At 50.4% G+C, this 12602-nt stretch overlaps 1 protein-coding gene across 17 annotated transcripts in view; it reads right to left on the bottom strand.

Annotated features, from left to right (window-relative positions):
* Positions 1 to 794: 794 nt before the first annotated feature.
* Carmil1 (capping protein regulator and myosin 1 linker 1) overlaps positions 795 to 12602 on the bottom strand; it is a 230180-nt gene continuing 218372 nt past the window's right edge. For 13 of the 17 annotated variants that reach the window (XM_021734403.3, XM_078020631.1, XM_005337027.5 and 10 more), the window contains 3 exons: positions 11727 to 11939; positions 9494 to 9634; positions 795 to 1784 (listed from right to left, as the gene is read on the bottom strand). In XM_021734403.3, the coding sequence (XP_021590078.2) occupies positions 1645 to 1784; positions 9494 to 9634; positions 11727 to 11939 (494 nt within the window). In that variant the 3' untranslated portion in view covers positions 795 to 1644. Of the gene's footprint in view, positions 1785 to 7645; positions 7670 to 9493; positions 9635 to 11726; positions 11940 to 12602 lie in introns of those variants that run through there. The other 4 variants (XM_078020629.1, XM_078020632.1, XM_078020634.1 and 1 more) reach the window with 4 other exon arrangements.

The following is a 12602-nucleotide window of genomic DNA, read 5'->3' as shown; positions in this document are numbered from 1 at the left end:
CATCTCCATGGCTCCCTGACCTAACATGGGCCACACCTGCATCACAGGGGCTGACATGGGCCACACCTGCATCATAGGAGGTAACATGAGTCACACCTGCATCTTTGGGTTACAACCAAGGGCCCAACGTGGTCTGGCACTTACAAAGGCATTGCTTCAAGGCCTAGCACCGATGTTACTTCCTTTAAGGCTTTTGCATCCCAAACAGAATAACTGCCCCTTCCATGGGCTGTCATTCAGCTGGGCAGTGGGTTACCCTCCCAGGCCTGCCACCCGCCCAGCACCCACCTGTCTTTGCCTCATGCTTCTCCCACTCTGGCTGCCAGTGGAGGTGTGGGTCCCATCGGCAGTGATGACAGCAGAGCTACCGTTGGAGGAGGTGGTCCTGCGTCCACGTCACAGGGCCCCTGTTCACACACCAGGCTCCCCAGTGTGGTGGGGAGGGGGTGAGGAATCGGATCTCAGCCCCACATTCCAAGAGTTCTTTCCAGTGGACGACCACCCTGCGCCTCTTCAACTCACATTCCACTCCAACAGCGTGGCTCACGTGACCCCGGACCCGAGTCAGTGGATCCAGAACTCCACTCAATTCTACACCCTTCTGGTACATTCTTTTTTCCCCACAGTGAAAGCAGGGGGGCAGAACTAGCAAGTTATGTCCATTTTGAAGGCAATGGTCCCCAGACTGGTGGATTCTCTGAGAACTGTGAATACTCTAGATTTTTAGAAACAAAGTTTCAAGTTCACCAGCACCAGCTAATCCTAACTAAAAAAGTAACTACAGAAGGTAACAATTCCGCTTGTAAAATCATTTTATTGGTATAAATATACATATGAATAAAATACTTTCAGCCTGTAATGCAAGTGAATATTTGTGAAATGTCTTATAAAAGAGTAGTATTCTGATTTCTTTTTACAGGTGTCAAAGTATTCTCTCTTAAAACCACACATTAAAACCTAAAATGCAGCAGAAATTAAAGGCCTTCCAAAACATGAATATTCATAAAACTTCATTCCAATCAAATATGTACATTGATCTGGGCACATGGACCAAGCTCACTCCGTTCTCAGCTGTGCTTGTTGATGGCACCCGAAGGCCACCAACTAACCTTTAAATGTACAATTCCACTTCAGGAAGGAAGAAGTTCCCCATGGGAGAATGTAAAAACCATACCAAGATCTAATAAATATAATTTATACAAATTATTTATTAGTGTGCTCTGTTAATATAATTACAATGTGCAATGCTTACATCAAGAATAAACCGCTCTATCCAGTCATGTGCAGATGTGACAGGCACGGTTGGCAGTGCCCTGGGTCTCGGGGTGGAGCACCTGTGCGTGTGTGTGCAGCTACACTTTGACCTCCAAAGACTCATCTTGCCAGGCAATTTGTAGCTGCCTCAGAGAAGTTCAAGGAGGGCCCATGGAATAACTGCTGGCTTTTGCTGAAAGCTTGTGAAGCAAGGTTTAGAATCCAGTGCGAAGGACGGGAAGACCAGAAGTGTGCTTTGAGACCAGGAATGGATCTGTTGTTATGCTCCGAAAGGAGGAAGAAGAAAGAAGAGAGCACCAAGAGTAGAGGAGGCGCCCTCCTCTCTGAGGGCCACACGCACCTGCACAGTGAGACTCTGCCCGGGGACCTTCACACAAAAATAAACTCTTTCTCGGCCTCCTCTCCCGAGTCACTTGACTTGCTGCCCTGGGGGCCGTCTTTACTGGAGGGCCGCTGCTGCTTCTGCTCCTGATACTCCTGGGCCTGCTGGCCCCAGCTTCTCCTTGAAACTGGAATTGAAAGGCAAGGAAGCAGAACAGTTAGTACATGCAGCAGTAGGGGCCTGGCCACAGTGGGGTGACCGCAGGGGCCTTGGGCGCACCTGCGGGGCAGTGGGCCGGGGCCAACTTTCTTACAGCAAAGTTCCCTTATGCTTAGAGACTCCGGGTGGATTCCAAACAGAGCAGCAGACCCAGAAACACTCACGCCACAGAGGCATGCAAGACTATGCCTATGACACGGTGGCCCTCTCACAGATGTGGTGGAGAACCCAAGGTGACGACCCCAAGGTGAAGGAGAAGGGGAAGCCACAACCCACTGAGGCTGGGCACCAGGTGGCACCTCAGTCTCAGCGGCAGCAGAGACAGGGTGCAGGCTGGACAGGTGTCCACTGGGCACCTTCTGCAGGTGGTTTAGGGTTGGCTGACCCGGCTCAAGGACAGGATATCAGGAAAGGCCTCAGGAATCTCTTTCAGACCTTTCTGGGTCTCAGAAAACCTCAGCTTCACTCTCTAGGAAATGAACCCTTTTTATTCTCTCTGACATAATTCTGTGAAAACGCATCCAGCACTGCCGATCAGCCAGCGCTCCAGGTGAGAGCGTCACCACCATTGTGGACTATTCCAATCACAGGTAAGGCGAGGCTGGGGCTTCACAGTCAGCGTGCCGGGAGCCCTCTGCTCACCGCTGCTGCTCGGTGACCCTGTAAGGTAGGAATCTGTGGACCTCAGGACCAGGAAGTCCATGTGCTTTCCAAGTGACCATGGCTTCTTGTCAACTGCAGCCCAGGAACGACTCTGCTGCTGTGCTCCCCATGGCTCTCAGGGGTTGACAGATGCTAGGCACCATGTCCCCCGTGCAGACACCGTGGAGCTGACCTACCAAACCTACACCCTTTGTGAAGCAAGTAGAAGGAAGAGCACAGTCACCTCATTACTCAGATGACCAAATGCTCCAGACAGGAACACAGCACTTCTACCAGGAAGAGCCCCAGAACTCATGATGCTTCTGATCACTGCGTTTTTGCTAAAACATTCCTCTTGCCAGGAGTTCTCTATTTAAATATTTAACTAATTGAAGTGAGTTTCAGGAAGTGAAAACTCACTAACCCTAAGGGTCAAAATACAAACACACTAAGGCACTTGCCAACAGGATCGACAGGGCCAGGTTCTGGTCTCTGGATAATAATTGGAATGAAAATTCAAATGTTCAGTTAATGATATTAAACTGATATTAAAAGAAAAAAATAAATTGAAATCATCCAAAATTCTGGAAAGAAAAAAATCTTTTCAAATCTTAGTTAAAATAATTTTGATTCCTTTTTGCCCCACAGCTTTTGAAAAAAACCTCAGATGGGGAAGAAAACAATGAACAAATATTATCATTGTTCTTCATTTTAAGCTTGTGCTGGGAGAAAAAAATTAAATGTCCTTGTGTGATTGGTCTTTTGAAAGTTGTTAAGCTACACTCACACAAAGAAGATAACTATATGTCTGGAGATATTTTGTGCTTTGTCACAAAACCAATCTGACTCTCATTTGGATCCTGCAGGTTCTCAGCCCCAGTGATGCCAAGACTGGGGAGCAGGGAAGTCGTGCACCCCATGGCCTGAGAGGCTTGGCAAGCCCTTCAACTTCTAAGCAGAGCACCACTTGTGAAACTTGCTAGAAATCAGTTTCACTGTATTTTAAACCGAAGTAAGTCATCGCCCTGTCAAATGACTCAACCAACTTCCAACACTACAGCCTCAAGGGAAGAAATAAATATGGTGATCTGCTTCAGAGCAAACTTTTTCTCTAATCCTTCTATTAAAACAATAATCAAACTTTTCATCAATATTTTGGCTCCCCAGAAATCTGAGGTCCAATTCACGTATGTAAGGCGACTCAGAAGCAGGGAATCTCATGTAACCAACGATGCTTATTTCACAGATTAGAAACTGAACTAGGCCCCTGGGCCAGGCTCACTATGGCAACAGGCTGGGATTCAGAGAGGTGCAGCACAGGAGTGGCCTCGCAGAGTTCAGGTCACTGACACTGTCCTGCAGGGCGGGGACAGCGGAACAGCAGGTGGAGTAGGAGGAAAGGTAAACGTCGCCCAGTTCACACTTGTGAGTGATGCAGAGCCAGTGCCAGTCACAAGGACAGAGCTGCACTTTCTCTAACACAGTTACCAAGAGGAAAAAACAGCACATTATTTCAAGGAGGCTGCTCAAGCATTTACTGTGGGGGTGACATGGCGAAAATTCACTCAGGGCTGGTGGGCAGCTCAGGGGAAGGCACTGCCTTGCATATGCCAGGTTCTGGGTTCCACCCCAGCATCAGAGCGAGAAAAAAAATCCTCATTCTTCTTTGATTAAATTCAATCAATTGTGAATGCACGTGATAGTGAGCCCAAGACCAGGCTGGCACGTCCTTAGAATTGCAGGTGGGCTCCACTCAGACAGAAAAACTGAAATGAGGTGGCCAAAGACCTAGTCACACAGCTAATGCACTGGCTCCCGCCTCCAGCCTGATTCATGCAGAACCTTAAGGTGAGCCCCTGCGTAGGAGATGTTCCTGTCAAGTGTGTTTTCCAGCCCCTAGGGAGCATCTATGTCATTGCATATAATTAAGAAGCTAATTACAATTCTATGGAAGTCAGTTTGGTCCGGCTTCCATTAAAGGCGGGTCTAAGTAGAATAATGTCTGCTTGAAACTTAAAACTTCAGAATTTATTTTAAAAACATTTATAGAATTTACACTTCTTACTAATTCAGACAGACCTCCTCCTAGGCAGCTTGATTTTAGAGGTTAAAAAAAAAATCATATTGCTTTGGAACACATCTTCAATGCAAGCACTTGTGTGGTTAATGCCAGAGTGTTTCTGTACATGTGTTTGTATCTGTGTTAATTACTATTCCACGCACTATTAGTTGATAAAGGACACTCAAGTGAATGAACAGGTAATTTATTCACCACGAACACCTGCGTGCATATTCACATCCTGTTATGGGGCAATAACTGTGTGGAGAGGCTCAAAGATGAAGTCTGCCATTTTTGAAGATGATCCGACTTTGCATATGTATATATGCAAATATATACATGCTGATTTTAAACCTCCTGAAATATGCACATAAACTGAGGACCAGAGATTCCTATGAAAATTTTTCTCCACTGTAAGCTCCACTAATATCCATATTTTCCAGAAGGAAAACATTCTGATGACCTTAAAATAATTCTCAGTAGTTGGCACTGATTTTTTATTCTCTCTAGCAAGAGCCAAAAATGCCAACCAACTGCTAAATCTCTCTTGAAGAATTCCTACAGGAGACATGAAACCTGGATCTGGGGATAAAATGTAGAAGAGAGAACTGGCTTATGGACTCTAGGCAGAGCTAAGGTTGGATCACAGAGGAAGCAAGTGGTAGTCAGAAGGAGTCCTGCAACCGGCTGCCGAGCCAGAAGGCTCCATCGCAACACGTAAAGCCAGGCCCCGTGACAGAGCCCACCCCACAGGCACGAGGCCCTGGGTTCCAACACCACACACACAAAGCCAAACAAAAGCCACCGTTTTCTTCAAGAAAATAGAACATGTGATAATGAAGATATCATAGCTTATAATTACATGGCAGAGAAAAAATGATATGAAATTCAAAAGATGCAGTTACAAATATTTCCAGTAAAACAGATACAGCATTTTATCCGTCAAACCAATAGTAAAATAGCCACGTAATTAAAACTCAGCAGTCATGATAAAAATACGCAGCATGCTTTGAGAATAATTGTTTCCCAAAAGCATGATTTAGGAAATTAAGAAAGCTGTTTTAGTGTAAACAAAGATGTTCTTAAAAGACTTAAAGGAAATTAAACACCAAGGTTTCATTCATTGCTCTGATAAATGCTAGTTTTTAGCCAGGATCTATTCAGAAAGCAGACTGTATGTGAAGACAGTCAATGCACCAACACAACAAAATCACCGTATCAGACGCAGAATGACTTCAGCTGAAGCTCCTGCAAGAATTACTTTTTGGTGTTTTTTCAAGAAATCAGGGCAGAAGAACTAACACCAGATGGTCCGATTTGATTCCATCAGAATCTGATGCAGCCATCACGGGGGACCTGAAGCCAGTGAGGTCAGGGAAAGCCAGAGGGAGCAGCAGAACCCCCCTGCCCTCCTGGGACTGGCACTTCCTGGGTGGCCCTGTTGTCGCCTTCACTCGAGGCCTGGAGGATTTAGTGGGGTGGTCCCTCTGGGTGGAATGAGTGGTCCTTGAAGGAGGACCACCACACAAAGGTGCTAGTCAGCAGATACAACAGCTCCAAGGTAACCTTCAGGATCTAGAGACATCTCCGTGACCTCACGTGTCCTTATCGTAAGGGGCAATACAGACAGAGACTTGGACGATACATGCTCGAAAGGAACCAGTGCTCTTCAGAAGACAAATGCCTTAGGTGTGACTCGTGTAACTCCTGAGACTGAAGCAGGCAGAGACCTTCTTGGCAAGAGCAGAGATCCACTGTAGAAAGGAGAGTTCTCTAACTGCGTCTACAGGCCGACCCATACTCAGGAAGCCCTCTGAGAGCACAGGCCAGGCCAAGCCGCCAGCACGGAGCACCAGCATGGAGCCCCCGCTCTGCAAGTGAACACCACGAAACCACAGGAGGGTGAGGGCCAGTGCGACCTGGCCCAGACAGGATGCCCGATGCTTGCGCGACCTGCTGTCTTGCTGGCGCTGTGGTGGGGTCCTTACCGCCACCCGGCAGCTGGCCGGCATGCGTCAGAACCCCAGCCGGGAGAGCACATGCTGAGAAGCAGGCTTCCAACCCTGTGGTGCTGACTCTTAAATCTGCGTCAAGCAGAGTTCTCCAAGCGACAGTGCCCACTGCAGGCATCGGCACGCATGGGGCTGTAAATCGCAGGTGCCACAGGAAGTCGACAGTGATGAAGGGCTCAGGTAGGAGCACGATTTACCTTTCCGCAGGATGACCTTTACTCATCCTGTCGTAAGGTCACTGCCACTACCTTATGTTCTGAAAGCTCTGCCGGGAGGGGGCAAAGGGCACGGAGCTGCACTAGCTGCTGGCCACACACCTGCCCCCGGAGCAGGGACACAGCCTGTCAGGGGAAGCATCCTCCCAGGGGAAGACTAGTCCTCTCAGAGTCCCTGCCCACGCCCACTGGGAACTTAACAGGAAGGTAAAAAGGAAGAGCCCCCAAATATAAAAATAAACCTGTTCGCTCACAAAAATTCAAATGGCCAAGTCCCCGGGGGTAACTTGACCCTCTCATAAGGTTCTCTAGCTTTCAATTGCTGGGTCAGTACTTTATCGTCCCACGTACAAGGACCATCCTGCTGCCATGAGAATAAGGACAGGCTGAGAGCCCGGCCCCTCCCAAGCTGAGCCACCCGAGTGAGGCGTGTGCTTGTTAGTGCCAGTTCACCCCCTGGGTGCGTGGGGCAGCCACAGGCTCTCGCCAGGTGCTGCTCGGCCCAGGTCCAGCTGCACTCACGTCCTCTTCTTCAGGGGCCCAGTGCAGTTTTGAGGTCCTTTCCCTCTACCCAAGGCTTCCCGCTGCCATGACCTGAATGCACTCCTCCTCAGGAAAAGGGTTCCTTTACCCTTCAGTAGCAAGTGCCCCAGTGTCAACACCACAATGAGAGTGAGATCACCCACCGACTCAGGACTCGGAGCTCACAACTGGTTCGGGCAGAGACCCCACCGACTGTGGAATTCAAAGCCAACGCGATGGAAATGGTCAACAAATGAGGTGAGCTCTGTGTCTGCCCGAGAGTCCTACAGAAGAGCCCCAGCATGACCTCTGTGATGACACGATGGACCATGAGAATCATGCTCACTGTGGAATGATCCGGAAGAGTCACAGACATTACCTGTTTAGAAGTTGGCTGGGCAGGCTAGTCCACAGGGAGGCAGGGGACAAAGAAAGGAAGTACCAGTGTGAACGAGGAGCAGGAAACGGGAGCGGGCCCAGGCAGTGCCGAGGGCAGCAGCTCAGGTGTGCCCCCCACCTTGGCAGAGAGCTAGCGCAGCTGGAGTGGAATCCCACCCGCACTTGCTGTGCTCAGACCTCAAATATTGGTTTAGTCTGGATCCCACGTGGAGAGCAACGATCTCAGCTCTGCAGCCCAACAAGCCACTGGGAAGAGGACATGAGCCACCCCACCGACTGCGAGAGGAGAGGAGGGGCCCCTGGACACCACCAGAACCACAGGCTCCGCAGCCTGCGTCCCTCCTGGCAGCCTGCCAGCCATCCATGTGCCCCTGCTACTAGATGGCTCCCAGCTTGTTCCCACCCAAGGCTGGTGGGCGCTCCAGACTTTGTTTTGATGATCCACAGGCAATCAAAATGTTTGGTAGAAAACACCATACTCGGGCTGGGGGTGTGGCTCGGTGGTAGAGCACTTGCCTAGCACATGCGAGGCTCTGGGTTTGATTCTCAGCACCACGTAAAAATAAATAAAATAAAGGTGTTATGTTCAACGACAACTAAAATATTTTTTAAAAATACCATACTCCAAAAATGTTAACAGCGAGTTTCTACTCAACCTTCTGTCTTTTGGGGGGTCAGGTAGGGGTTGAACCCTTCAGTGTCTCAACTGCTTTTAACAGGATGAACATTCCCAGTTATGGTACCTGTGCCTTCCCCACCCCCAGTGTCTTCCCCAATAAAACTCTCAGGTTTTGTCAAAGCTTCCTTAAAAACAGATACGCAGTCAGCAGTTACAGAAAGAGGGACCATGAGGGCAGGAGTTGGGGGCTGTGTGGCAAGCATGGGCTGCTGGGCACCTGCGCCAGGCACCCGCACCAGCTCCGCAGGGTTTTTCCTTGTAGCGAGTCTCCCACGGGCTTCGGCTGTAATGGGACTGTTCGCTCCTCCCACAGACTAGGGGAATGGCCCCTCGCCTGGCTTTAGTTTCTCTATTTCACAAAAGAGGTGCTTAATAGCTTCAGTCAAAACCCTTTCTTCTTTTATTGACAGCCAATAGGTGAGAGAGACTTCTGCCCACCAAATAAACATGCAGAATGAAGTGGAGAAAGGGGGTCATTTTTGTAAGGGGACCAAAGACCCTAAGTCAGGACCTAGCAACACCTTCTGCCAGCCTCAACCCGAGACAGGCTGAGGCAGGGACAGAGCCAGAGCGGGCACGGAACACGTGTGAAATAAGGAGCCGCTCCAGCCACATGGAGAACCTGCAGGTGGTTCAGGATGTGTCTGTAGGTGGTGGTGGTGCCAAGGGACAGCATTTAAATGACACCTTCCATGGATAGAACAAAGCCATCTGTGCATCGGGAGGTTGAGGGAGGAAGGAGAGGTGTGGTGCAGGTGCCATGGAGACCCCAACCACACCATCCCCTGACAACTGACCCGGTGGGATCTGGGGAGCAACGAGGCACGGTGGCACTGAAGAGCAGCAGCTGCCCACGACAGCTAGAGGCCACTCTCCTTGGAGTAACAGGGACTAGAAATCCACAGGTAGCACCATCAGGTTCCAGAATCGCACCTGCTGGGAACCATGGAGGAGCATCTCAGGGCACACCTGCAGGCCCTTGGCCTCTGGGCTGGGTGTCTCTGGGAAGCCCGAGTTCCTGAATGAAGGAGCTGCTCTGCTTCCAAAGACCTAACGCTGACTTGAACTCCAAGACACTGGCCCGGTCCAGGGTTAATTCCTTGAACTGCCCTCCGTGGACAGAGAAACCCAAAGAGAGAAAGTTCTTACCTTCCTGGGAAAACACGCGGGGGCTGGGCTGGGGGCTGTTCTGGCTGTCTCTGTCCTTGTCCACGGGCACTTTCTTCAAGGCAGGAGGAAGAAGGGCGACTTTAGGGGAACTGGGACCGGATGGAGAGTCTGGGGCATCCTCTGTGGAGACATGAACACAGGAATCAAGCCATTCCACACCCGGAACCACACACACACACACACACACACACACATACACATACATACACACTCACACACACACTCACCCACCAGGTAAACCTTTAAATACAGATGACTCATAAGAACAGAAAAGCATCCTAGAATTTTTCTGGCCAAAAATTACTTTTGTATTTCCGCTCAGTGAACATGCACACGTAATAAAGAAACAATAACGAACCCTGGAAAAGGTCAGAATCTTCACAGATGTGGTTTTTTCCTGCAGGTTTGACACTTCAATAGCTGATATTTGAAGGTGGACTGTGAGCCACATGACCTTCTGCCTTAAACCTAAAGCTGTCTGTTTTAAGATACATGAGTTTACACATTTCACAGTGCAGCAGCCACAACGCAGATGCACACACATGTGCAAGCACCTACAAGCACATACTGAGGTCCCTAGAGATAATCTGGAATCATGGATTTTGACAACTTCGAAGGGTCTTGATCGCTGGACAAATGGAGAGTAAATGCTAAGCTAAAAAGATGGCCAGAGAGCGGGGACTAGAATCCTCATCTCAACCCCCAGCCAGCGCTGCCTTCGGGACGGACTGACCAGGCTCCTTTTGTGGCTGGGAGAGCAGTGCACACAACTGCAGGACGACCCACAGCTGCTTCTCCACGGCCTCCGCCTCTAACCCCAGTCCTCTTGTTTCACCATGGACACGGAGACCCTGACGCCCCCTCAGAACCGTGGGAAAGGAGTGACACGGGGCAGGGGAAGTGCCCACCGGCTTCCCAAGCTCTACAAAAGTGCTGGCTTGTTAACACGCTTCTTGGCATACTAGTACTAGGGAAGCAACGACCATGTCCAGCATAAGCTGAAAATCAAAAATTCCTGCAACAGAATATTAGGAATCCAGCTGATCTGATATTCAGCATTTGCAAATGGGGAGCCAAAATACTCTGACCCAGGGCAGATTCCTCTTTATAAGGGCTGGTTCCTCACTAGAGGCACAGCAGCTGGTAAACATGTCACAATAAGACCTCCTTTTGGAGGTTTTGCTTTCCTTTCCTTTTTTCTTTCTTTTCTTTTTGTCTCTGGGGATCGGTCTCAGAGGTGCTTAACCACTGAGCCACGTCTCCAGCCTGTTTTTATTTTTGTTTTGAGACACTCGCTAAGTTGCTTAGGACCTCACTAAGCTGCTGAGGCTGGAAGCAACATAAAATCTTCGGACCCCAGCCCCCTGAGTCACTGGGATTACGTGTGTGCACCACCACACCCTGAAAGATCTTGCTTTGTGTTAAAAAAAAAATTTAAACTGTTTGCTTTGCCTCCATTTTCCCCATTCCCTTTATAAGGCTATTTTCCGTATTAAAAATTGTGTTCCTCACTCACAAAGACTTCTTTGCGAAAAAGTTTAGTACAATTTGTTAGTCCTGAGTGGTTTGCGGCAGGGGTCAGTTCCTTGAGGGAGCCTGGTAGACCCTTTCTTTGTGGCTCTGTGCAGACTGTCCACCAGGGCTGCCGGGGGAACAAGGTGAGCACGAGAGGAAACGAGAAAGACCCCCGAGTGGGACAGTTTAGACACGTGGGACCCGGCATCTCCCGTTCCACCCGAGTCACCCACACATTGAAGAATGGATGACCAGGACGAGCTGCGCCTCCAGTGTCACGGTGTATGTGCCCACGAGGGGCCAGAAGGCTGTCTGCTGCTACGGGTGGTGGGTCACCCCATCTGGATACTGCTCACCCCGTGTGGCTTGGCAGACTCACTATCTCATCTGTGAAAGGGGGTGGGATGTGGATATTGGGGGTGGGTCCACACAGGGTAGGTGGAACAGAGCCTGGCCCAGCGTTACCTGCTCAGTGCTGACCAGCCATGGTAATGACCTGACCGTGGTTCTACTCCGTTTGCCTAACTGTGAGAGACATAAGAGGTGAGTTGAGACGGCGTTCATAATAGCGCCCTTTCAACTTCGTATGTGTGAATTCTCACAGAATTGTAAGAGACCTGCGCAGACATTCTTGTCAATGCAGACGCCTGGAGAGCTGTCGGGCCACGGGGTGACCCCAGCCAAACCCTGTCCTTACCGGGCCGGGAGGCGGCTCTTGGTTTCTGCGGGATGCTGGGCCGTGCTGCCAGGGAGGGCTTGGGGGACTGCAGGAGGGGCTTGGGGCTGGTGGGGTTGCTGGACGAACTCCGAGACCTGGAGCCCACCTCCACCTTGGGCTCTGCTTTGCTGCTCCTTTCTGGTGTTCCCAGACCAAAGCGGTTTTCTGGGAGACCTGGAGGCAGTTTAGGCACTAAAATGAAGCAGCAGAAGAAGCCTGTGTTACAGATCAAAGCCGAAACACCTGCATCCTGGAGGCAGAAGTCAGCGGCAATCAATCACTGCCCTTTCTCATCAGATATTTCAGAACAAAACACACAGGTGAAAGACTAAAACTCTCCACAGGAAAGCGGTGGGCTCGAGGGGCCTTCCTGACCAGCCCCGCCCATCGCAGAGGTGGCAAGGGGGACCCAGTGTACAGCTCCACAGCAGTCAAGGGCAGCACGGAGCTCAGTGCATCCAAGGCTCCGGGTGTCTCTGACGTGGCGTCAACCACGGTGCCTTCCTTCCAGAAAACAGCCAGGCTGTGCCCGCAGGGCTGGAGTGGAGGGGGCCACACTGACGCCACGGCAGGTCCAGAGCGCCACCCCGCCTTGGCCTCCATTCACACGGCTGCCCTCACTTAACCAACTGGCCAAGCCGAGCCGGCAGAGGGTGGCTGACAGACCCGCTCTCGCGGCGTGAGGACGCAACAGCAAGGACACCCTGTGGCCCCACCAGAATTCCAGCAATTCTCAACCCCTCGACAGGCTCCGTCTCCAGAATCTTGCCCTCCACTGACCTAAGGGGTCAGAGCAACAAAGGGCGCAGCTGTGTGTATGGCAAGCCACTGGACCACCACCTCCTCTCAAGTGGA

The sequence above is a fragment of the Ictidomys tridecemlineatus genome, chromosome 8, assembly GCF_052094955.1.
Source record: "Ictidomys tridecemlineatus isolate mIctTri1 chromosome 8, mIctTri1.hap1, whole genome shotgun sequence".
Lineage (NCBI taxonomy): Eukaryota > Metazoa > Chordata > Mammalia > Rodentia > Sciuridae > Ictidomys > Ictidomys tridecemlineatus.
The sequence above is the reverse complement of the archived record's forward strand: the minus strand, read 5'-3'. Positions and strand labels throughout refer to the sequence as shown.